Genomic DNA, 24,987 nt, shown 5'->3' on the forward strand with positions numbered 1-24,987 from the left:
CCTCTTAATTTTTCATTGTCATTGTATTTACTAAAATCCTTTAAAATAATGGACTTTATGAACCCTTTTGTAGGGCATGACTGGTAATGCCAGAAGGAATTTTGAAGTGTAGTAAGCAATACCCTTCATCCTATCCAAGTTTTGCACCAGTTGAGACATAAAGCAGTAGAATCAGCAGATGGAGCCAAAGCACCGCCTTGATAATTAATAAAAGTGCAGTAGGATGATGTGGCTCTTTTCTCTAGAGAGTGTGTGTCCCAAGACTGAAACCCACGACTTAGCAGCTTCCCTGCCTCGTTCACAGCAGTGCTGGACTAGAAGGCCTTCCAGCTTGGGTGCTTGCCCCCAAGACAGTGCAAGGAGGAGGAACGGGAAAATGTGCTCTCTGCACAGGCAGCTCCCAAGAGAAAGAGAAAAAGAAAAGAAAGTCAGGGCTGCACACGCCCAGTTTCTCCTCTCAAACCAGCAGGGGAGTGAGGGAGACACAGGACACAACCAGATGGAGAGCAATGAGGGATATGAGTAAATGTTCCTTCCTAGCAAGCTCAAGAATAAGGTTTCTCTGTCAGGTCAGATCAGATCAGTCGCTCAGTCATGTCCAACTCTTTGCGACCCCATGAATCGCAGCACGCCAGACCTCCCTGTCCATTACCAACTCCCGGAGTTCACTGAGACTCACGTCCATCGAGTCAGTGATGCCATCCAGCCATCTCATCCTCTGTCGTCCTTCTCCTCTTGCCCCCAATCCCTCCCAGCATCAGTGTCTTTTCCAATGAGTCAACTCTTCGCATGAGGTGGCCAAAGTACTGGAGTTTCAGCTTTAGCATCATTCCTTCCAAAGAAATCCCAGGGCTGATCTCCTTCAGAATGGACTGGTTGGATCTCCTTGCGGTCCAAGGGACTCTCAAAAGAGTCTTCTCCAACACCACAGTTCAAAAGCATCAATTCTTCAGCGCTCAGCCTTCTTCACAGTCCAACTCTCACATCCATACGTGACCACAAGAAGAACCATAGCCTTGACTAGACAAACCTTTGTTGGCAAAGTAATGTCTTTGCTTTTGAATATGCTATCTAGGTTGGTTATAACTTTCCTTCCAAATTCATACAATTTCTCTGTAGTTAGCTTTATAAAGCATGAATGCATGAAACCGTTATTGGTTATCCTGCTACTCATTAAGTTTTTTAAAAGCTTTCTAGAAAGCTTTGAAAAATTATGTTAAGAGTAATGAACCAAAATAATTTTCACTTTTACAAGTTCCAAATGATACTCTTTCCTGTTAAAAACATTTGTAGAAAGCATAGAATGTTATCTAAACTGGCAAAAAAATTAAAACCTTGAAAGAATTATAGGCATGTTTCAAAATGTTATCAAATGATGAATTTATTTTACTAGAGCGTTTGAGACAGATTGAATGTGTTTGTTTTGCCCCAAAGGTGTCTTGGAATATAACACATCAGGAAGTCAATACTGAGCCATATGGTCCTTTTGAGGCACAACAGGTGAGTCAGAACTGTATTAAACTGTTGAAAGTTTTAATTTTCATTACTTTAAATGGGAATTATGAACTTAGAACTATTTTGAAGCAAGTTATTCCATATAAAACATCACAGAATAAGCCTTGTTATTTAGTCACCAAGTCATGTCTGATTCTCTTTGACCCCATGGCTCCTCTGTCCATGGAATTTCAGGCAAGCATACTGGAATGGGTTGCCATTTCCTCCTCCAGAGGATCTTCTCCACTCAGGGATTGAACCTGCATCTCCCGCATTGGCAGGCAGATTCTTTACTGCTGAGCCACCAGGGAAGTAGAATAAGCTTTAGAACATAACAAAAAAATTATTTTATTTTTATTGTTCAGATTTGGAAAAAAAGAGGCAACGTTTTTTTTTTTATCTTAACAGCTTTATTGTTTTAACGGGTATAATGAGCTTGTATTTATAAATAAAAGCTTATTCACATGAATAATACAGAAATTATAAAAATCTTAAACACTTTAAGGATGATTCAATTAGAAAATTTATTAATATAAGTACTGTGTGATAGATCTTTAAGGGAAAAGTCATTGGATCAACTCCATAGATGCTGAAAAGGTATTGCATAAAATTCAAGTTTTTTTCTTGACTTAAAACTCATAATCAAATGAGAATAGCTGAATACTTCTCAGCATGCTTTTATCTTTCCCTTTTAAGCCAAACCCCATCATCCTGCTTAAATATTGTATATCATCATTAATATTTATTATTATCCTGGAGATATTGGTTGATAAAAGTAGATAAGAGAAAAAAATAAAATTTTAAAGGTGGACGTGTAAAATATCATTATTTATAGAGGCCAAGACTGTGTCCCTGTAAAATCCAAAATGATCAATCAAAAACCAATACCAAAATGTAAGAGAATTTAGAAACACAAATGGATAAAATACCTTTCTGTACGTAAACAACCCATTGCAAAACATAGTAAAGGAAAAGATTTCATTCTCAGTAGTATCAAAAAATGTATTATCTTGTGAAAGAAAACTTTGAAATGCTACTGAGAGACACACAGAATACTTAAGTAAATGAGAAATGTGCAGTGTGCTTGAATAGGAAGACCTAGTATTAGAGGGATTGGCTTTCTAAAGATTTTGATTTAACACAGTCTCAAAACAGACATGAATAGAATGCATGTTATCTTTTGCTACATAACAATGTCTCTGTCAGCAGTTTAGGGCATATGAATTAATGCATATTACCAAGCTGCAGTGTGATTCTTTTGCTGAATTGAGAATTAAAATAGAAATAACTAAGATCTGAAACCATAAAGGCTTGCTCATGGGTTCATCATCTAGTTGATTATTTAAACATGGACTGTATTCATAGTGCCAAACTTTCAGTCTGGACGACATAAACAGCAGACTGGTGTGTGTGGTCAGCTTGGCCATAGTTCACAGTTCTCTGACAATGAACAAAATTTCAGAACCTCAGTTCCCTGCCTTTGTGCACTTGGGAGATGCTAACGTGCTGCATGAGGTTCAGGGGGTGGGAAAGGCGGGCCAGGTGTGAGCGCCTGGCTGAGATTCCCAGGCCTGGCTGCCGGAGCCCTCGTAGCTGGGCGGAGCAGTTGCCTGCAGCTGAGAGGAGCTGCCAGCATCTGACAGGTGCTCCGTTCACAACAAGTGTGTGACTGACTGCTGCCCGTCTCGGCAGGATGCAAGGCTTACAAATACATTAACGCTGCCTATCGCTTGCCAGCATTTCACAGTACAGTATGACTTCTGTTTGCTTTTTTTTAAAGCTGTCCAGGAGACAGTTACATAACTGAAAATAATTTTGTGGTAATATTTTAAGTCATCTTTTAAAAATAATCAGCAACCGTCTATTTGAAATGCTATAAAAGTAGGGCCAAAACTAATATGTCCTATTTATATCTAATGCATGCATAATATTTGCAGTTCTTAAAGCCAATAAATAGTTCTTGATGTTAATTGTGGAGGATGACAGTCATATCAGACTATTTAATACTAAACCCTTCTAAAACAAATATTCAGAGCTAATTATGGTGCATATTGGAAAGTTTCCTTATGAATTCCAGTAATATGAATAACTTTTTTAAAAAAGAGCTGACTTTGCTAAACAATGTAAGAGATTTTAAATTCTTGAATTATTGTGACGTTTTCCTTGTAAATTTTCATCTGCCTTATATCCCCTTTTGTTTATCTGAAGAGACATTTCAGAACAAGATCAGAAACAGGCTTTTAAAACTACTTTTAACAGGTAATTTTGTATTGTATTTGTAGGGGGGTATTTCACAGGTTGAAAAGGAGTACCAGGTTTTACAAGAGCAGCTTAAGGAAGCATGTGAAAATTATGAACACAGCAATGTTAAGGGCTCAGAAGAAACCAAGGACTTGGAAGAAAAGTTGAAAAGGAATGTTGAAGAAAATAAGGTAATCCTGTCTGAAACCTCTTTTCAGTAGCATGCGGCATCATTCACAGAATTGTGCTTGTGTAGCCTCTGTTAGCTGAGCTACTGCGTTGTTGACTAAACAAAGGATTCTTTTTCACTGTTGCCTGTTTCACAGTTAGAGTGACAGTGTTTTTATTTGCAGTGTTTTACAACTTCTCCAAGTTGTCGTGTAAGAAAAGGGCTGTGAATCTGAATTTTCATTTATCTGTAACTTGGTTTCCTTGATTAGCTAAAACTATTTCCTGGTAAATTCCAAGTTAAATTCTTCTTTATAGTGAGAGTAGTGGTGTAGCACTAGAGGTTCCATATGTGAGGCCTGGAGACAGACTGACTGGGTTCAGATCCAGGCTTAATTCTACACTAGTTCTGTTCTTGGGCAGACTGGTGTGTGTGGTGTATGTGTAACGTCTCTGCTTTAGTTCTGTAGTTTGGGTAATAATTGCTCCCATTTTATGGGGTTAGATTATTACTCTTTTTTTAATTTTCAAATTTGTTTTATTGCTGCACGTGGGCTTTCTCTGGTTGTGGAGAAGAGGGGCTACTCTCAATTGTGGTGCACAGGCTTCTCACTGTGGTCGCAGCACACAGGCTCTAGGGCACAGGTGTTGTGGCGCACCAGCTTAGTTGCTCTGCAGCATGTGGAATCGTCCTGGACCAGAGACTGAACCCATGTCCCCTGCGTTAGCAGGTAGATTCTTATCCACTGTACCACCAGGGAAGTCCTCATTGTGGTTTTGATTTGCATTTATCTCATGAAGAGTAATATTGAGCATCTTTTTATGTGCCTGTTGGCCATCTTAATGTTTTCTTTGGGAAAATGTCTATTCAGGTCTTTTGCCTATTGTTTAATTAGGTTGTAAAAACCGAAGTCTTTGTACAGAGATGAAAAGGGTCTGTTAGTCCGTTTAAGAAAGGAAGAATTTGTTCCAGAAGTCTGAGTCATTAGCTGAGGTCACATATTAAATAGAAGAAAATTAGCTGTGGGACCTTAATCAATAAACTTACTTGTTGAGATTTAAGTATACCCAGAAGAAAAGGGTTGTTTCGTAGAGGTGACCTTTATCTCACTCCTTAGGACATGTTTTCACTTGGGATGAGACGGGAGATTTTAAAAATTAGAAGGAACCAACCTTTCTGCTCAGTTGCCCAGTTGAACGAAATCTTCCTGATTAGGAAGAGGGGAAAATGAGCGAAAATAAAACCTTTCACAGAGACTGAGAATGCTAATTTGGATAAGCTACTTGGGGGACTTAATAAAACATTGTTGTAAACTTCGTATTGTGTCAGGAAAATTCAGTTTTAATAAACCTGTATGAGAATGCCTGTGTCCACCCAATTAAGTGATGCAGACAGATGCAGACACAACCACTTGATTTGTGGTGGTCATCTGGTGAGTGAGGGCTTCCCTGATAGCTCAGTTGGTAAAGAATCTGCTTGCAATGCAGAAGACCCTGGGTTGGGATGATCCGCTGGAGAAGGGATAGGCTCCCCACTCCAGTATTCCTGGACTTCCTTGTGGCTCAGCTGGTAAAGAATCCGCCTGCCAGGTCATGGAGACCTGGGTTCAATCCCTGGGTTGGGAAGATGCCCTGGAGAAGGGAAAGACTACCCACTCCAGTATTCTGGCCTGGAGAATTCCATGGACTCTATAGTTCATGGGATTGCAAAGAGATGGACACAACTGAGCGACTTTCACTTTCACATTTCACTTTCTGGTGAGTGAGGTTCCTTTCTTTCTGGTAGAGTCTTGTCCAGCTTTATAAGCTCCTGGTTTGACTGGGTCCTGTGTTTGTGCAGTTCATCAAGACTTCTTTGTACACAGGACCAAGAAATGTACAGTAAATGAGCACCCAGGGAGGAGGGCTGTGAGAGAGCAGCAGCTTTGATCAGTGGGCTTGGGCTCTTGACCTACTTCTTAACTTTGCTGAGACTCTGGGCCTGGTTCCATGGGGTTGTGCTTAAGAGTAGTCAGTCCATTTTTTAAAAAGAGCCATTATTTAGTCCCTCAAATTGCAGACCTGTTAGGTTAGTACACTTTCTATGCAAAATGTATACCTGTTTCCTTTCAGGATAAATTGTTTCACCTGAGTTCCTTAAGTTGTTTATAGAAAAGAGCAAGTGAGATTTAGCTGTGATTTTATGTATTAATTACGATTATGCTCATAATTCACTTGGAGAAAAATCTTGTATAAATATAAATTTTTACTTTTGTTGATCTTTCCCTTGGCCTTTAACTCTCTCAATCACTAAGGTTATAAGTTAGTATTTTTACTTAAATTTTGATTCCACATTTAGCTATAATTAGATGCAGCTTTATTGAGAAGAGAGAGGCAACCTGTAGCAAACCATCCTTAAGAACTTGGGCAGTACAGTCAGACTGCCTGACTGGTGACCCCAGCCCCACCACTTAGTGGCTTTGGCACCTAAAATAATTTACTCAGTCTCTTTGACCCTCAGTTTCCTCATTAATAATACAATCTGTACTTCATAGTTTTGTGAGGACTCACAGCGGGTGATTGAAAAGGGATTGGGGAGTGGCTCAAGATAAGTATAGTAGGGGAAAGAATTGCCCCACCCAGAATGCTGTAGTGCCTTGTTGAGAAAAATAACTTATTTACAAAGCATTTGAAGAATGCTGAGCATTTACAAAGCATCAGTAAAGATCTGGGCTAGCTATTGTGTGTAGCTGATGGAGTATGATTTTCATGAGCTAGAAATGGCCTTTAATAATTAGCCTAGCTAATTCTCTATTCCCTGCCAGAGGAAAATAGCAATTCTAAAGCCAGAGTCTCCTGTTGTTCTTAAAGTACCCTTGTTCGTAGTGAAGCAACAATCAGAACTAGACATGGAACAACAGACTGGTTCCAAATAGGAAAAGGAGTACGTCAAGGTTGTATATTGTCACCCTGCTTATATAACTTATATGCAGAGTACATCATGAGAAACGCTGGGTTGGATGAAGTACAAGCTGGAATCAAGATTTCCAGGAGAAATATCAATAACCTCAGATAGGCAGATGACACCACCCTTTTGACAGAAAGTGAAGAACTAAAAAGCCTCTTGATGGAAGTGAAAGAGGAGAGTGGAGAAGTTGGCTTAAAACTCAACATTCAGAAAACTAAGATCATGGCATCTGATCCCATCACTTCATGGCAAAAAGATGGGGAAACAGTGGAAACAGTAACGAAGTTTATTGTGGGGGGCTCCAAAAATCACTGTAGATGGTGATTGCAGCCATGAAATTAAAAGACGCCTGCTCCTTGGAAGGAAAGTTATGACCAACCTAGATAGCATATTCAAAAGCAGAAATATTACTTTGCCAACAGAGGTCCACCTAGTCAAAGCTATGTTTTTTCCAGTGGTCATGTATGGATGTCCCAGAGTTGGACTGTGAAGAAAGCTGAGTGCCAAAGAATTGATACTTTTGAACTGTGGTGCTGGAGAAGACTCTTGAGAGTCCCTTGGACTGCAGGGAGATCCAACCAGTCCATCCTAAAGGAAATCAGTCCTGAATATCCATTGAAAGGACTGATGCTGAAGTTGAAACTCCAATACTTTGGCTGCCCGATGTGAAGAACTAACTCATTTGAAAAGACCCTGATGTTGGGAAAGATTGAGGGCAGGAGGAGAAGGGGATGACAGAGGATGAGATGGCTGGATGGCATCACCAACTCAATGGACATGAGTTTGAGTAAACTCCGGGAGCTGGTGGTGGACAGGGAGGCCTCGTGTGCTGCAGTCCATGGGGTTGCAAAGAGTCAGATATGACTGAGCGACTGAAATGAACCGAACTGAACTTGGAACTGACAGGTCATAACTGGTTGCCGTATTGCTCAGGGGCATATGTTCTCTCTCTTAAAAATTCTTTATTATTATTATTATTATTTGCTATACTGGGTCTTCATTGCTGCACGGGCTTTCTTTAATTGCAGCAAGTGGGGGCTACTCTCTAGTTGTGGTACGCGGGCTTCTCATCGTAGTGGCTTCTCGTGTTGCGGAGCGAGGGCTCCAGTAGTTGTGGTTCCTGGGCTCCAGAGCACAGGCTTGTTATTTTTGGCACACAGACTTAGTTGCCTTGAGGTATGTCGGGTCTTCCTGGACCAGGGATCAAACCAATGTCCCCTGCATTGCAAGGCGATTCTTAACCACTGGACCACCAGGGAAGCCTTCTGTTTTGTTTTATTAAGGTAAAGTTCACATTTAACCACTATAAAGTATACAGTTCAGTTGTTTTCAGTATATTCACCATGTCATATAATCACCACCACCATCTAATGCCAGAGTTGTTTTCATCACTCCACAAAGAAGCTGTATTCCCATTAGCTGTATTCACTCCCCATCTTTTGAAGGTCATATGTTCTTAAGGTGCTTTAATGAGATTTGCTTATAGCTAAGATGGGTATTTAGTTAGCATTGACTCTTAAAACAGTCAAAATAATTTTGGCCTAGATGAATTTATGGAGTAGAATCTGAAACTTTGTGTTGTTTCAACAGAATCTTCGGTTCCTGCCTACCCAAACTTCCTCAGCCCACATCTGCAGAGAGGTGTGGTCCTGTTCAGTCATGGTCCTTGCCAAGCTCAGCTCTTTTCTAATCTAGCATTTATGGAGCTCCTGTTATGTGCCGTACTCAGTTGTAAATGTTTTAGCTGTATTATTTTATTAAATCTGAAAGCAATTCTAGTGCACTAATGTTCCAGTTTGTAGCATTGTCTCCATTTTACTGATGAGGAAATGGAGGCTGGACTCACTAAGGTGTCTTGCTCCAAGTTGCACCAGCAGTAAGCAGGAGAACAGGTGGTGAGCGTCAGGCTCCAGATCCATTAAGAGAATGTTGGTCCCACAGTCAGTTGAAAAATATTTCCCAGCACTCCATGAGCAGTGTATCAGTTAACTGATGCCACAGTAATGCTGAGGAAAAATCTCTGACACATGACAATAAATATCACCTGTGCGAGTCTGTGAGTTAGCCGATCCTGATTGAGCTTGGCTGGACGGCTTCACCTTTGGATCAGCTAGGGCTCCACTGTTCTTGGCTGTGCTTGCTCATGTATTGGGGTCATCTGGCTATAGACCCATCTACAGTGGCTGCAGCAGGGGCAACTCCTTCTTTTCCGTGTGTCTTTCATCTTCCAGTGTGAGTCCAAGGCCAAGCAAGAACCAGCCCTGCTTGCTAATACCCCATCAGGCATAGCAAGTCCCATAGCCGGCTGAGGATCAAGGGGTGGGGAAAGGCTCGCTCCTGAGTGAAGGGAACTCCAGCGTCCCATGACGGGGAGGGTATAGATGTAGGGAGGGTGCAGGATGGGCTGTGTGTGCCATCCCTCTGCCACAGTCGGTTTGTGCTGTGTGTAACTCATGAACACTCACATGAACACTCACCACGAGCTTGAAACCCCCCTGTGGTTGGTTGTTCCTCCATCTCCAGTTTCTTCTTTGCCAGTTCTCTGCATCGTCCTGTACACTTAAAGGGTAGTGGAGCTTGTCCTGTGGTTTTCTCACTTCTGGACCTCTTCCCAGCACTGCCTTCCTCCTCATCCCCATGCCTGGCTCACCCCTCATCCTTTGGGTCCAACTCAGGAATCACTCTGTGGAGCAAGCAGTCACTGACAGAACCTCAGCCTTGGTTAGAGGCCTTTGTTAATGCAGTAGTGATAATGACCACGTCACTGTATTGGACAGCAATTGTCATTTTGTTAACATCTTTATTGAGATGTAGTTCACATGGCATAGAATTCACCCCTTTAAAGTGTGTGGTCAGTGTTTCCAGTATAGGCCGAGGATCAAGTATAGGCACAGAGTTGTGTAGCCATCACTGCAACCCACGTTTAGAACATTTTTATCACCCCAGAAGAAGTCTAACCACTGCTAGTCACTCACTCCCTGTTCTCCCTCCCTCCCTCAGCCCTTGGCAACCACTGATTTACTCTGTGGATTTGCCCATTCTGGGTGTTTTGTATAAATGGCATCACACTTAACTATACGTGGTCTTTTGTGAGTGCCTTCTTTCACTTAGCTTAACGTTTTCAAGGTCCACCCACGTACATCGGTCCATGTAACATGGATCAGTGCTTCATTCCTTTTTACTGCTGAATAATATTCCGTCGTATGCCGTTTCACATTTTATTAACCCATTCATCTGTAAATGAACATTTGAATTCTTTTCATTTTTTGATTGTTACAAATAACACGAATATCTGAGTACAAGTTTTTGTGTGGACACATGTTTTCATTTCTTCTGGATATATACCTAGGAATGGAAATGCTAGGTCATCTGTTAACTCCATATGTAAGAGTTTGAGAAACTACCAGACTATTCTAAAACAGACGCACCATCTTATATTCCCACCAGCAGTGTATAAGGGATCCAATCTCTCTGTGTTCTCATTAACACTTTCTATCATCCATCTTTTTTATTTTAGCTCTTCTAATGAGTGTAAAGTGGTTGTAGTTTTGATTTGTGTTTCCCCAAAGGCTAATGGTGTTGAGCATCTTATATGTGTTTAATGTCTATTTTTATATATGTGGAAAGTGTGAGACATGTCTGTTTTAATCCTTTGCCCACTTGTTAATTGGATTTTTTGTTTTTTATATTGAATTAAGAGTCTATATATATATACACACACACACACACTTACGTATATATGTATTCTGGGTACAAATTTCTTATCAAATACATCATTTAGAAATATTTTCACTCATCTTCCCATATTTGCAGATTTACTTCTCCTATGCCCCATTCTGTGGGTTGTCTTTTTCACTTTCTTGATGTTATCATTTGCAACACATAAATTCTAAATTTTCACTATAGTCGAGTTTCTATAATTTTTTTTTTTGGTTTCTTATGCTTTTGATGTCATAGGTGAGAAACCACTGTCAAACCCAAGATCAGCAATATTTACTCCTGTGCTCTATAGAATTTTATAGTTTTAGCTCCCCCACTTAGGCCTGTGATCCACTTTGAGTTTATTTTTGTGTATGGTATAGTAATTATCTTTCATGCATATTTCCCCCACTATCATCCCCCTGAGAATGAGGACTGTTTCTTAGCCATCCATGGATCTCAGTGTGCAGACTAGGAGCTCTGCCAGTGTTACCCAACAGCGTGTACTTGGGCCCCTACAGAACTGAGTTCACTGAATTGTGTCTTCATATTCCATCAGCCTACAGGAAGGTCATCAGGCCTGTACGTCCTGTGACGATTGTTACTTTATTTACTGCTAGTATGTGGTGGAAAATAGCACTCATTCTTTGATTTGACAGATATTTATATTGGATGCTCCTTAAGCGCCAGGCTCTGTGCTGATCTTCCAGGACTTTTATGTAGCACCCTCTTTGTGAGGCCAGGTAAGCATGGTGGTCACCTCCGTCACAGTAGTGACTCAGCAAATTCAAGATCAGCAGGGTTGCCGCAAGGGAAGTGTGAGATGGTCTGTTCCCAGGCTGCAGGAAATGTTACCGAACTGTTGAACCTCTTCTTCCTAAAAACAGTTGGCCTGCACATCTCAAGGCCGCTGAAGTCAAACCTACTCCTGAGGCAGGACTTAAAATTCATGAGAGACCTGGGCTGGTCAGAGGTACATTCATGGTATTGAATCTGCTTGCCAGGAACATCCGAAAACCCTGGTGTCTAAAGCTGATGAGGGCGGAATGTTCTAAGTCGGTGCCCGTTTTGACTCGAAGCCATTATTTCCCAGGGAATCTGTGTAGCTTGGCTCCAGGGTACCCTGTCCTCTCTGAAGGAGGAGACCCTGAGTTTCTATGGCTGAACCCTTGTCGTCAGTGACCTGGCCACATTCTAAGCCTAAGCAGGGAGGTCAGATTATAGGGAACCTGGTCAGAGGTGGGACGTGAAAGGGTCCCTAAAGCAAAAATGAAATTGAGATACCACTAAGCAGTCGTTGATACTAGTAGAATTTCAAACTGGAAAATAGTGAAGTTTAAATTTCCTTTTTTATTTCTTGTAAATACTGCTCCATCCTAACTTGTACAGTAATTGTTAGAAATAGTAGTCCAGAGTATATTTTATTTATAAATGACTGGCATTTACAGGCATGTGCACTACCGTCTCTGGGGTCGCACAGAGTCGGACACGACTGAAGCGACTTAGCAGCAGCAGCAGCAGCAGCACTACCTGTCTGCTAACATTGAAGAGATGACACTTTGAAACACTGGAATTAAACTTTTAGAGAATTCGTAGGTTCCGAAGAAGTTTCAAAAGGCAGCCCTTACGTAAGATAGCTGACGGAGAAGGCTGTGTTTCAGGTGGTGGTATACCTAGCCATCCAGAGCCTCAGGATACAGCGTTTCATTTCTCTTTGTCACATGGCCTGAAATTCTGACAGATATCGCAGCCCCATAGCCTTTATCACCAGGCAGAGATAACACATTTGTATTTTAAGAAGCAAACAAACAAGTATTGGACTTGCCAAATAAAACATGTGTGCTGACTCTGTGTAGATTAGAGAATCACTTAAGCTAAAGAGTGAAGTGTGAATACTTCCAGGCGAGTCGACGTGGATCTTTGTAGTACTGTGCTGCTGTCAGGCTCACTCTGAGTGAGAGATTGAAAAGGAAGGAGAGGAGAGACGTTGTGAAGTGTGCCTGGGTGCTGGGCAGGCCCTCGACTGGGGGGTGCTTAAGTCAGGGGTCCAGAGAAACTTGAGGGTGCAGAGTAAAGAAGGGCCCCCAGTGGGTGAAACTGAGTACCAGAAGAAAGGCGGGAGGCTGTGAAGATGGACATGAATCTTTTCAAACCTGTCTCAGAGGGTAGCCTTCGCTTTCCTCTTTGTCTCTTCAGCATCGCATGTTCTGCCCCAGCACCCCAGTGGAGATTTATTTCTTCCTCAGTCAAATAGACTCATGGTCTGGGAATGTGCCCTCTTTAACACTGTAGACCTCATTTTGTTCAGCTTACAAATGGAACTGAGAGCTTCTTGGAAGAGAAATGTTGGCTGTTTAACTGATGTTTCTAATATAACTTTCTATGGGGAAGTGCATTCCAAGTTACAGCCAATGAACTAGTGAATAGACTTTGAAATTGTAGTATGTTAATAGGTGGGAGTTTCCCGCGTTGGGAAAGGTGTTTGGGGAGCAAAACACACCTGACTTGATGGTGTGCTAACCTGTGCTAGAAGAGCCAGTTGGCAAATGTGTAAATCAGCAGGACTTAGAAATACGTTACTCCTTTCTCTGTGGTTGTGTTGAAAGGTGGTTATTTGTTATTTCAATTTAGTATTTTATTCCTTGGATGTATAGTCTTTGTCAGACACCTATAAACTTCTTCTCTGTCCCATCAAAATAATTGCAGGTTCAAAATTATTGAGTTCTTAATATATATTTTATTGTTTACTCAAATTTATTTAAAAATACTTATCTAGGTTGATTTCTCTCCTGTATATCTTCCATAGTCTCCTGTTTCGTTAACAGAATTTTGTTTAGTTATTCATCCAGGGTAGAGATTCTGTCGCCTTCCACTTTACATCATATATCCACATGGACACACGGTCTTGTTATCCATCCTAGTCTTCTAAAGTGTCCTTTATTTCTTTTTATCATCCCTTTAGTTACCTCTGTCATCCTCATTGTCTCTCACCTGGGCTACTGCAGTGAGATTTTATCTTCTTCTAATACAGAGTATTTGACATTAAAGGTTATAATTCCTAATGGGCTGTGAAGTCAGTTTAGTGATGGTGACTAAAATTGTTCTTAATAATAGAATAAAAATATAGGAAAACATCTCAGAAAGTAAGGGCAGCGTTTTCAGCTCTGTGTGTATATAGATGCATACATGTATGTACTAAATGCTGGGGATCATGATTAAAATGTATTTGCTGTTGTGGGTCACAATAAGAAAGTATCAGAGAAAGTCAAGAAAACAAGAAAGCTGCTGTTCTTGTCTAACCTTTATGTACCCTCTTTCCCCTGATCTGCCTCTGTGTCTTTCAGTTATTTTTCTAAAATAAGAATCTCATCATCTCACAGCCCTGCTGAAAGCTATCACTGGCTTCCTGTTGTCTGCAGGATGAGGTCCACACTCCTCAGCATTGCTCATAAGGCCCCTGATCATTTTATCCCAAGGTGTCCCAGGCGCCTGAGGTCCTAACATCCACCTCGTACTATTCCGTACAGACATGCCTTTCTCTTCTAACCTTCTGTCTCTCCATGCCCACTACTTGGAATCCATTCTCTATGTGACAGCCCCATCTCTGAAGACAGAGATCAAATTGCACTGATTTGGAGAATCCCGCCATGTCTCTGCCTGTCCTCACTTGAGGGCTGAGGCTATGTATTATGTGACTTCATGTCCCAAGCTCGGCCGGGGTAGCCGTACAGCCAGCTCCTGAGTGTGTGTTCCGAGGAACTGTAGTCATTGGTTAAGCTAGTTCACCACCCCAACACTAGTCTCTCGGGCTCTTTTTAAAAAGAAGAAAAAGTAAATCTTTCCATTTATTTAGATACTTTCTAAAATGTTTTTAGATCTCAAAGACAGAACTAGATTGGTTCCTTGAAGATTTGAACAAGGAAATTAAAAAATGGGAACAGGAGAAAAAAGAAATCCAAGAAAGACTAAAGGCACTGAAGAAGAAAATGAAAAAGGTGTTAAATGCCAGCAAAATGTGAGTAACACTTGAAAGAAAATGATTTTCATTTATTTTTAATTTGGGTATATTTTGGGTTATTTTATCCTTTCTGGTATTCAGTTTCAGACTGTCAAGTAAAGTGAAAATTTTAAGACAGTGTTCTCATTTCATTTTAAAGAACATCTGTTGGGAATTATCTCACCTACAGCTTTTTCTAAACCTCTCATATTTATACATAAATAAAAGTAGGACTGCAAGTCCAAGAAGTTACTTCCGGTCTGAACACCACCTCTTTCTCTGAACATTATCTTTGACCCCTTTTCTTTGTTGTAAAATGAGGGGATTTGTCTAGATTTAAACTTCTGTCCAGCACCAAGATTCTGTGGTGATCATTTTATTTATTACTTCCACCCTGAATCTTTAAATTAGTAAAATTTGGTCCTATAATACGAAGGATTCAGTAATATACATTCAGGCAGTTGTCAGATGGGCTAGGTTTGTTTTAAGATTCTGTGCAATCCATTCCTAACCCCTGTTTCCATAAATAATTGTATGACTCCTCAGCTTAATTGCTACCTACTGTTGAACAAAATACCTGAAGCTTGCTGGCTTAAATTAACTTAATTTTAATTTGATCCGGATCTTTCATTCTGGGCTGTCTTGGCTGGGCCACCCTTCTACTGGTCTTGTCAGTGGTTCCCCCTGTGGCTGCGTTTAGTTGGGAGTTGGCTGAAATATTTTGGCCTCTTTCTCTCTATGCAGTTTCAGGGCTTCTTCCTCTCCACGTGACTTCTTCATGTGACTTTTATCTCCAGCACAGTAGCCACACCTCCTGTGTGATGGCTAAGAGCTTCCAAGAGTGCATAGGTAGAAGCTGCCAGGCCCTCTGAAGCTTCAGGCCCGGAACCATCAACATCACTTCTGCCACATTTTGTTGTTTTGGGCAAGTTGCAGGCCTGGTCCAGATTGAAGGGCATTAATAAGGGGAGGCGTGGTTCTCTGGGGGCTCCACTGGCCACACTCACTGTTCAGGGCATTTATGTTTTGTCCACTTGCTGTGCCCCGTGGTCAGGTGAATTTCATTGTGAGTATTGCTAACTTTAACCTTTGGACAGTTTTTAAGTAGTCATTTATAAAGCATGATGAAATGGAAAATACTGCATATGTCATGTAATTTTGATTTTGCTCAAAGTTTCATTAGAAGAACACATTTATGGAAATCTAAAAAGCTTTTTACCTCTTACTGTTTGAGCAAGTACAGTCTTAATTTTTAAGTTACTCAAAAATTCTGGAGTATTTATATTTTAATTTTTTCATATGTTCAGTTCAGACATACTGTCAAACTAGACTAAATGAAACTGAGACTGTTGATAAAATTTTTTTCTGTGGTATCATAAAAATCATTTCTGCTGAGGAATAATCTTTTTATTGTCTTTTCCCTTTATTAGTGTATTTCTTTGCCTTTTTCTGTTGTAGTTTAAAGATAGGCTATCGGCTTCTTTATGCTTTTTGTACTTTCCAAAAAAAGCTAAATTTTTATATTTAGATCTTAAAACTTTTTGGCTCTTTTAGAGAACAACAAAGGTATATGAGGTTATTTCATTGATTTTTCTACGCTTTAGATCACAGTTGATATTCATTAAGAAATGAATGGTCACGAGGAGCTTATGGTTGGTGCAGTGATACAAGTCAGAGATAATTGTTGAAGGAAGGCAGAAATTCCATGACAAGCTACCCAGTGTTGAAAACTTAGAGGAACTGTTTTACAAAAGAGGTGAAATGGGATTTAAATTGGTAGTTTGTAGAAACGGGTTTTTAGCCAGTAGAGATGACTAAAAAGGTGTGAAAGGAGAGCATGAAAGAGACAGAACCCTCTTGGTACAGGGCATTGCTTATTAAGAGTCAAAGATTTACACACTTTGTTTTGAAGAATTATCCTACTGTGTGCATGCGCGCATGCAGATTCGCGCGTGTGTATCTGTGTGTAATTGGACTTCAGTTTCTGGCTTAAAAAATAGAAGGCTGTTTTCATTTTGAGTGAGAACCTATGTTACACTGGTGATGACCCAACACCTTATTCTTCTGTCTTAAGTTGAACCAACCACCTGGATGGAGGTGCTCCTGACACAGAACTGAGACGGGGTCTGTGCTATAGACACACAACGCAGAGTGAAGAAAAGGCGATCTGCCCTCTAGGTGTAGAAGGGAAATTTTTCCAAAAGGAAAAGGACCCAAATTCTTTGCCTATTTAGAAGATACTAGAAATGAAATATAAAGAAATCAATAAATGTTTGCATGGATGTAGAATTTACTGTGTGAGATTGTGCTTTTAAAAATCTTTGAAAATTGATTGAAATTTGGTGATTATGCTTTTGCAGGTATACGCAGGAAAATGATGGAAAGGAAAAGGCACTTGAATTACTTCTGGATCAGTCCCTTGAAATCAGGCAAATTAAGCTTAAATTTATTTTTGTATCTATTATATTCTTAATATCAGAGGCACAGTCTAAATATAGTTAGACATCCAAATATATTTTTGCTTATATGTTTCTTTTAAATAATTGTTTCTCTTTAAAAAAATTCTGTTTTATTATTAATATTTAAATAAATTTATTCTTTATTTTTATGATTTCTACTTTTATTTCTCATTGTCAGTATAAAAAGCCCTGAATTTAGCATTGTTCATTACTCTTCATTTCCTTTGAATTAACCTGAAACTAAAAATGTATTTTAAAAACTTAGGTTACTTGAAATAACAGTCTCAGCTATTGTAGTTCATTGTTCTACAATTAAAGAATTATTATTTTGAATTATGTTTTGAGCCTATAAAAAGCTTTCCTTTTAATCTTTACTACTGCAAATAATGTTTGTACATACTGGAAGCCAGTATGTAAAGTTTATTAACATGATCAGGTTAAACTTCACCTAACTTCATAAAAATGGGGAACCCATTTCACAGCATTCCCACCAAGTAACTTACTTTTAATTTCTCATTTTCTTTGATCGTTTGCAGAGGGCACATATGAGTCTTGTATTAAGTAGCCAAATGTTGGGCAAGAAGTTTCTCTGGAAGATGTTCTATTATCTGTTTGTGGCATGATTGTGAGCTCGCTGGTTATGTTTTTTTCAGTTAGTTTTTTTTGTTTTCTTTAATATTTGCAGTAATACATTTACAAATGAGAAAATGAAAATAGAAGAGAGTATAAAGAAAGGGAAAGAGCATTATGAAGAGAGTCTTCAAAGGGCTGTGGATGCAGAGGTGAGTCCGGAGTACTCGGTGACTGACAGATTCGGCAGGGTGTCATTTGTTTACTCCGCGTTTAATTACACATGAGCAGGACAACATTGCTGGGAAATGTGGAGGCTGAGGGGTATCCTTTCACCCATAATCCTGCCTCCATGAAACAACCACTCTCTCCTTGCCTATAACTTTAAATTTTTTTACCTTTATGCTTATCTTATGATAGAGTGTACACCATGTTTTGTGACTAGCTTTCCTTATTTAACACAATTCAGTCATTTTCAATGCTCTGTACTTTTAATGGCTTCATTATATTTAATCAAGTGATGTACCATGAAGTAGCCAACCAAAAAACCTATTTGCCAGTGCTGGAAAAGGAACTTGGAAATAATATACTTATTAAGAATATATACTCTCTTTCCTCCCCCTGGAAGAATATATACTAAAGTCAGTATACTATATGAGAAATTACTGAGACAAAAATAATTATCTCTGGCTATATTCTATTGAATTCCTGAAACATGGTTGCCTTTGTTTTTCTAATTTGCAAAGTAAATGTTGTTTATTAGTAAATGTGTCTATGATTATTTTAGAAACGTAAGGAAGAGCTTAACTCATGCAGTCTGTAAACATGGGTCTTTAAAAGAAATGTCAGCTATGCAGCTGCGTTTCTAAAGGAAGGAAGGAAAAAAGAGTGCCAGTGTTTACTTCTGCTTTGTGGACCCTTTTCCTGCATCTCTGTCCCCAAGTCACTCAGTTCCCCCATTTAACAAGCAGTTTTGCCTGGTGGGCCCTGTCAAGATTACTGACACCTGAATTAAAGCAACGCCAGTCTACATTTTCTGCAGTGACTTTGACACAAATGGCCAGTTGGCTTGTGTGGGGAACCAGAGTCTAAAGTTTTCAAAACTTACCCTTGCTGGTAATAACTTACCCTGAGCTGTGCAGCAGCACCCTGCTGTGTGCCCGTCCTCTGTGTGATAGCTTGCCTCTGCTTGTCCCAGACTCCACTCCATCCCCTCCTCCCCTCCCATTCATCTGCTTCCCAGGCCTTTAAATTCCATAGGTGCAGCCTTGGTACTGTTCTGCAGGGTCCTGGCTCTCTGCTTACTGTGGTCAGCACCTTAGATTATGCACACCAGGTGTATACTTTCAGGTAACCTAGCTCCGTGCTTCTGTATGGCTTGAGCAGTAAGCCTTGTGGAAAGTTTCATAACTAAGAAAGTATCACTCTAGGAATATAATTTTACTATCACTTTGTTATTCTAAAGTTTATTTTTTAGTTAATTAATTTTGGGCTGTGCTGAGTCTTGCTGCATGTGGGCTTTCTCTAATTGCCCCAAACAGGGGTGTCTCTTGGTGGGGAACATAGGCTTTGGAAGTTCACGCTTCAGTAGTTGCAGCACACAGGCTCAGCAGTTGTCGTGCACAGGCCCAGTTGCCCCAAGGCATGTGGAATCCTCACAAAACCCACGGGTCAAACCTATGTCCCCGGCAATGGCCAGTGGACCACCAGAGTAGTCCGAAAAGTTTTAGTTCAGGTTCACTTGAGAGAAATGATAGTTCAATTCTGGTCACTCTTCTGATCATATGTCATTTAAGGAGAAACTTGAAAGTGGTTTAGAATGCTTTCATAGCTTTAAAATAGTTTGTTTGAAAATGCTTACAGTCTCTGATCTAATGGTAGGTATCTGTGCTTGAAAACTGGAAGGACATGGAAGTGTGTAAGTTACAGACCATGGAGTCACAAGCCGAAAGGTTTCTCAAGAATCTGAAGCTAATGAGCAGGTACTGTGGTGTCACAGGTGTCTTTCCACAATTGTTATTGAGGAAATAAAGATTAGGGCTGATTGGAGGAAAAAATATATTCAGTTCAGTTCAGTCGCTCAGTCGTGTCCAGCTCTTTGTGACTGCATGGACTGCACCACGCCAGGCCTCCCTGTCCATCACCAACTCCCAGAGTTTACTCAGACTCATGTCCATTGAGTTGGTGATGCCATCCAACCATCTCATCCTCTGTCATCTCCTTCTCCTCCTGCCTTCAATCTTTCCCAGCATCAGGGTCTTTTCAAATGAGTCAGTTCTTCCCATCAGGTGGCCAAAGTATTGGAGTTTCCGCTTCAACATCAGTCCTTCCAGTGAATATTCAGGACTGATTTCCTTTAGGGTAGACTGGTTCAATCTCCTTGCAGTCCACAGGGCTTTATTTTTAATAGTTATTATAATTAACGCATGTTCAATCATGGGAAAATCAAAACATATCAAGAAAATGATAAATTATCCTAATTCTGAATTGAGCTGTAACTAGTTAATTTAGTTTTGGGGTAAATCCATTAAGGTTTGGGGGAAAAAAAAAGGAAAATTTATATATAGTTTTTCACTAAGTAATATATGGTGGTGGTTTAGTTGCTAAGTCATATCTGACACTTTGTGACCCCATAGTTTGGGAACCTACTAGGCTCCTCTGTCCATGGGATTCTCCAGGCAAGAATACTGGAGTGGGTTGCCATGCCCTCCTCCAGGAGATCTTCCCAACCCAGGAATCGAACCTAGGTCTCCTACATTGCAGGCATATTCTTTACTGACTGAGCTAAAAGGGAAGCCCAAGCAGTATATAGGAAACTCATTTTCATATCAGTAATTACATTTCTCCAACCTAATTTTAAAAGGTTGAATAGTAGTCCAGTGTACGACCGTGTCATGATTTATTAAATAGCACTGTAGTGGGAAAGCTGGGTTGTTTGCACATTTTGCTATTCAAAGCTGCACTGGGGCAGATATCCTTATAGCTAAATTATTAGTCATTTCCATGCAATGAATAAATTCCTGGAATGAAGATCACATTTTTGAGGCTTTTCAACAGTTGCCTTCCATAAGAATAGTTACTTAACAGTCTAACCAGTAGAGTGTGGGAATGTTGCTTTTAAAGATATTTACATATGGTCATGTTTTTCAACTTCCCTGGTGGCTCAGACTGTAAAACGTCTGCCTACAACGCAGGAGACCCGGGTTCAATCCCTGGGTCGGGAAGATCTCCTGGAGAAGGAAATGGCAACCCACTCCAGTATTCTTGCCTGGAAAATCCCATGAACAGAGGAGCCTTGTAGGCTCCAGTCCACGGGGTCGCAAAATTGGACACGACTGAGTGACTTCTCTTTCTTTCACTTTTCTTTCATTTTTCAACCCTCCATGATCTATACCTGTTTTTGTTTATTTTGCTTTCTTTTTGGAATAAGGTTTACCATGAGAATCCAGAGAGTCTCCTTCAGTCTAGATTTAGCACTTTTCTATATGGATTTTTGCACATTACTTTTCATCTGATTCTTTTATCATATTCCACACACAGGTTTTAACTTTTTAATTCCTAGTGTTTTTTGATTTAAATTTCAAACCCTCAGTGTTGAACCAGAGATTGTACAGGTCATGGAAAAGCAATTTTAATGTACAGTTCTTTTTTTTTCTTCTTTTTTCAAGATTAAGTTTTTTTCACATCAGAAAACCTTTCTGATTAAAGGTAAACTGGTATGCTGATTCAGATTACAGGACTAATACAGCTGAGGTGAGATCGTGTGGTGTTCAGTAGCCAGTGTGCAGCACGCCAAGGGGTCTGGATTGTCGTGCATCTGGGGAACGGAGATCTCAGGCCTCACTTTATCTAATAGCATTGACTCCTTAGTAAGCCTCATGGTATACAGATGGTCTTTCTTAGGGGGTCTGTGCTAACTCTGCTCATTCCACCAAAGGGTGGCAAAAGAGGAAAGCCATGAAAGCAGTGTTCTGGTTCTTCTTTAAGATGTATGAGAACAGACATAACCACGGATTGGTGGTGGTGATCTTCTCAATTGGAGTAGAAAACTTGTCTGTCACTTTCAGTAAACCAGATTCATGAGGTGCTAAGAAGTTTAATGTAGCCTGTTAGACCCCACCCTTTGTTTTACAATGAAGTAGGGATGAAGGTTTTATTGGAATGTATCCAGGCTGCCAACTTTTGGTTTGTTTTCGATGCTAAGATAGCCTTTGATGTTAAATAGGAAGATATCAACTGAAGAATTGTCTAATCTTCAAATCTGAGGAGAGAAGGTAAAATTCAGGAGAATATATGCTCTCTGTCCACCAGTTTTGGGCTTCGGGTTAGATCAGTTGATAATATTTCCTAAAGTGTAGTGACTTTGTAAGATACACAGTTCTTTAAAAATCATCTTTTTTGCTATGTGTGCATGATCATATTTCTCTCATTATCTTTAAATGTTTATTTTCATTTGTACTTTAGTGCTTTCAGTTTTTAAGTCTTCAAGTGAACATCAGCAGTTTTATGTTTTTCTCTTCTCTCAGTGATTCGGCAGCGTATTCTGACATGGACTCAGACATACGTTCATGGGAATCGTTTCTTTCTGATGTTAGAGAAGAAATTGAGAAAGCAAAGGTAAGTTATATGGTATTTTACCATTCTGTCAAAATCTGTCTGATGGTTATAACTCTAAAAGAGGTAGTGTCATACTGAAACTTTCTTTTTTGGGCTGTTAAAGACTTTTTGTTGTAATTAAGAATTTTTCATGAAAGAAACATTATCTTAACTATTTAAGCTCAGCCCTTGATAAGATAGCAAAGTTATGTTTAATAAGGCTTAGAGCATTCTAATTAATAGAGTAATATTAGAGTTAATTAGTTAGAATTAACAGTTCTAGTTATTTTGAACTTCTTCCTTTCAAGAAGTAACCTTGCATCCTAGTTATATTTCTTGGGAAATGATTGAACATTTGTTATATATGTATAGTAAGGGGGAAAACAGTATTAATGGACAGTTGTGGTTTTCCTTAGAATTTGTTAGAAAAACTTAACACTTTCTTTTCTACCTACAGTCTCAGTTTGAAGAACAAATTCAGGCAATTAAATATGGTTCTCAGCTCAGTGAACTTCCTAAAGTGCAGATTTCTGAGCTTTCATTTCCTACCTGTAACACGGTGAGTCTGTTACATCTCTTTTTTTTCTTTTTTGAAGGAAACAGAACCAAAAAGGAGTGAGGCACAATTTCTTTAATAACTGGCCAAAAGTAGTTTGTTGTTACTGGTTTCGGAGTGGGCGTGAGCTGGGTGAATAATTACCTTACTGTTTTCATCAGGTGCTAGGTGAAGCCTTCATCAGAGTGGCTCTCGTTCACCCCTCACCCCATGACCCTTCCGTCTATGCGTTCAGCCTCAACTAAGGTAGTAGGCTCTGGAGCTGCAGTCAGAAGCTGATCTTGAAAGTGTTTTTCTTCTCAATACTATGCACTCTTAATATTCAAATTTACTGTGGATTCATCTGCAAAAATAGAAATAAAAAAAGATTTAAAACATTAAAAAGGTTAGCCACCTTGAACTGAGTAAAATATTCTATTGAGCACCAGTGTTTTCAAGTTCTTACAACACATACAGAGGGGGAAAAGCATGAGATCTCAGTAGAATATTTTACTGTTAATTTTTAATTCTAGCTTACGTGATTTTATAAATGACTCAAAAGAATTTAAAAATTGAAAACCTTGGGAACTCTCAGTGTGCCAGGGGCTTGAATGATAAGAACCCCTAAAAACGGTTTACTGTGTGTGTCACATCTCTGCTGTTCATTCGTCGGATATTTAGTGGTGATCAGGATTAGATGCGGTCTGTGCCCTCAGAATGCACATGGGTTTGGGAGTGACTTCAAGCCCATAATTATAAGCAAAGTGCTCCAAGAACATAGAATGCCATGGCAGCAGAAGTTAGGGGGAACTAACTTAACCCCGAGGCTTAGGCCTTGGCAGAAGCTCCCTTGCTGGAGGTCTCAGTGAGCCAGAGATCTGGAATAGTTCACCAGGCAGAAGGAAGGAGAGAGTGTGTGTGTGTGCGCGCGCGTGAGGAGGGCTGTGTGGTGTGAAGTTTCAGGGTCAAAATGTTCAGATGGAGGAAATAGCACATTTGGAGGCTAGAAAAAGAACACCTTTCACAGCTGTGAAAGAAGTTCACTAAGACAAAGGGGACTGTAGGGAAAAGATTGTGATACTGTACCCACAGGCCAGAACAAAGGGAGCCTTATTCCATAAGGTGTGCTCCGCAGTGTGGACTTCCCCTCAGGTCACTGAGCAGCCAGTGTAGGTTTCCAGTTAGGAAATGACGTCAGCCTGAGTGCAGTGTGGAGACCTGGTGGGACAGGGGCCCGCGCAAGGGATGTGCAGCGGATCGGGTGCAGCTAGCTGTCCCTGCTGGGCCCGGTGAGAGGGGCAGCGGGGCTGGAGGGAGGAGAGCCGTCCAGTGTTCAGGTGGTCAGCTGAAAGAGGCGCTGTCTTTGCGGTCAGGGCTCAGCGTGAGTGTGTCAGGGAGTGGACGCCAGATCTGGTCTGTGTCAGGTGGCACCAGAGGAAGAGCAGGTGAGGAAGCCTGCCCGGAGGCTGCGTTTGCAGACACAGAGCTTGAGTGCCCTTGGAATCACCCAAGGGAAGCTGCCTGTTAGGAGGTTTGGATCTCGGGAAGGTATTCTAGACTGGAATCGTTTAAAAAGGGGGTATTATTCGCAACAAGCACGCAGTCATGGAGGTGTGAGAGAGGGTAGCCTGGGGTGCAGACTGGAGCTCTGACAACATGAGGGGCCTCAGCCCTTCGATGTGGACCGCAGAGCTTCTGGGAGAGCCCAGCAGGGCCTGGCAGTGTGGAGCCCTGAACAGCTTGTTTTGAGAGAGACAGTTACCAGTGACTTCTAAGGACAACAACATTTAATTTGTTATAGTTCAAGTTCTGTGCACTTCAGCAAGCAGGATTCATTATAGTTGCGCTTAATCATTAGTCTTTGTTCATGGATCTAACTCTTAGTGATCAGCTTTTGTGGTGTATTCCTCCCAGATTCATCCTAAATTACTTCCTGAGTCTTCAGGCCAGGATGGTCAAGGTCCCTCCACTTCTACAAGTCATGGGACCGGAGACCAGACAGCAGCTCCCGAGGAGTCAAGTCTGGGCTCTGCAGCTGACAGCCCAGTGGAGTTGCCCTCCTGCAGTCAGAAAGCCCCCCAGCTGCCAGAGCATGAGGGTGCTGGCCAGGCAACTGGGCCAGAACCAGGCCCAGTGGCTGATCAGAAGTTACCTGCTGCTCCAGAGCGTGCCACTCATTCAAGCCAGTCTCCAAAGAAGCCGTTCAATAGCATTATTGAGCACCTGTTGGTGGTGTTCCCGTGTTACAGCAGGTACGAATCTAAAATGTCAGCAGCACTGC

General features: G+C 40.7%; 1 protein-coding gene across 13 annotated transcripts in view; it reads left to right on the forward strand.

Annotated features, from left to right (window-relative positions):
* TTC3 (tetratricopeptide repeat domain 3) overlaps nucleotides 1–24,987 on the forward strand; it is a 119,812-nt gene that overhangs the window by 85,428 nt on the left and 9,397 nt on the right. For all 13 annotated transcript variants that reach the window (XM_019964161.2, XM_019964128.2, XM_019964119.2 and 10 more), the window contains 9 exons: nucleotides 1,435–1,500; nucleotides 3,777–3,926; nucleotides 14,425–14,564; nucleotides 16,907–16,975; nucleotides 17,691–17,787; nucleotides 19,457–19,557; nucleotides 22,102–22,192; nucleotides 22,629–22,730; nucleotides 24,621–24,958. In XM_019964161.2, the coding sequence (XP_019819720.2) occupies nucleotides 1,435–1,500; nucleotides 3,777–3,926; nucleotides 14,425–14,564; nucleotides 16,907–16,975; nucleotides 17,691–17,787; nucleotides 19,457–19,557; nucleotides 22,102–22,192; nucleotides 22,629–22,730; nucleotides 24,621–24,958 (1,154 nt within the window). The remainder of the gene's footprint in view (nucleotides 1–1,434; nucleotides 1,501–3,776; nucleotides 3,927–14,424; nucleotides 14,565–16,906; nucleotides 16,976–17,690; nucleotides 17,788–19,456; nucleotides 19,558–22,101; nucleotides 22,193–22,628; nucleotides 22,731–24,620; nucleotides 24,959–24,987) is intronic.

This window comes from Bos indicus, chromosome 1, assembly GCF_029378745.1.
Source record: "Bos indicus isolate NIAB-ARS_2022 breed Sahiwal x Tharparkar chromosome 1, NIAB-ARS_B.indTharparkar_mat_pri_1.0, whole genome shotgun sequence".
Lineage (NCBI taxonomy): Eukaryota > Metazoa > Chordata > Mammalia > Artiodactyla > Bovidae > Bos > Bos indicus.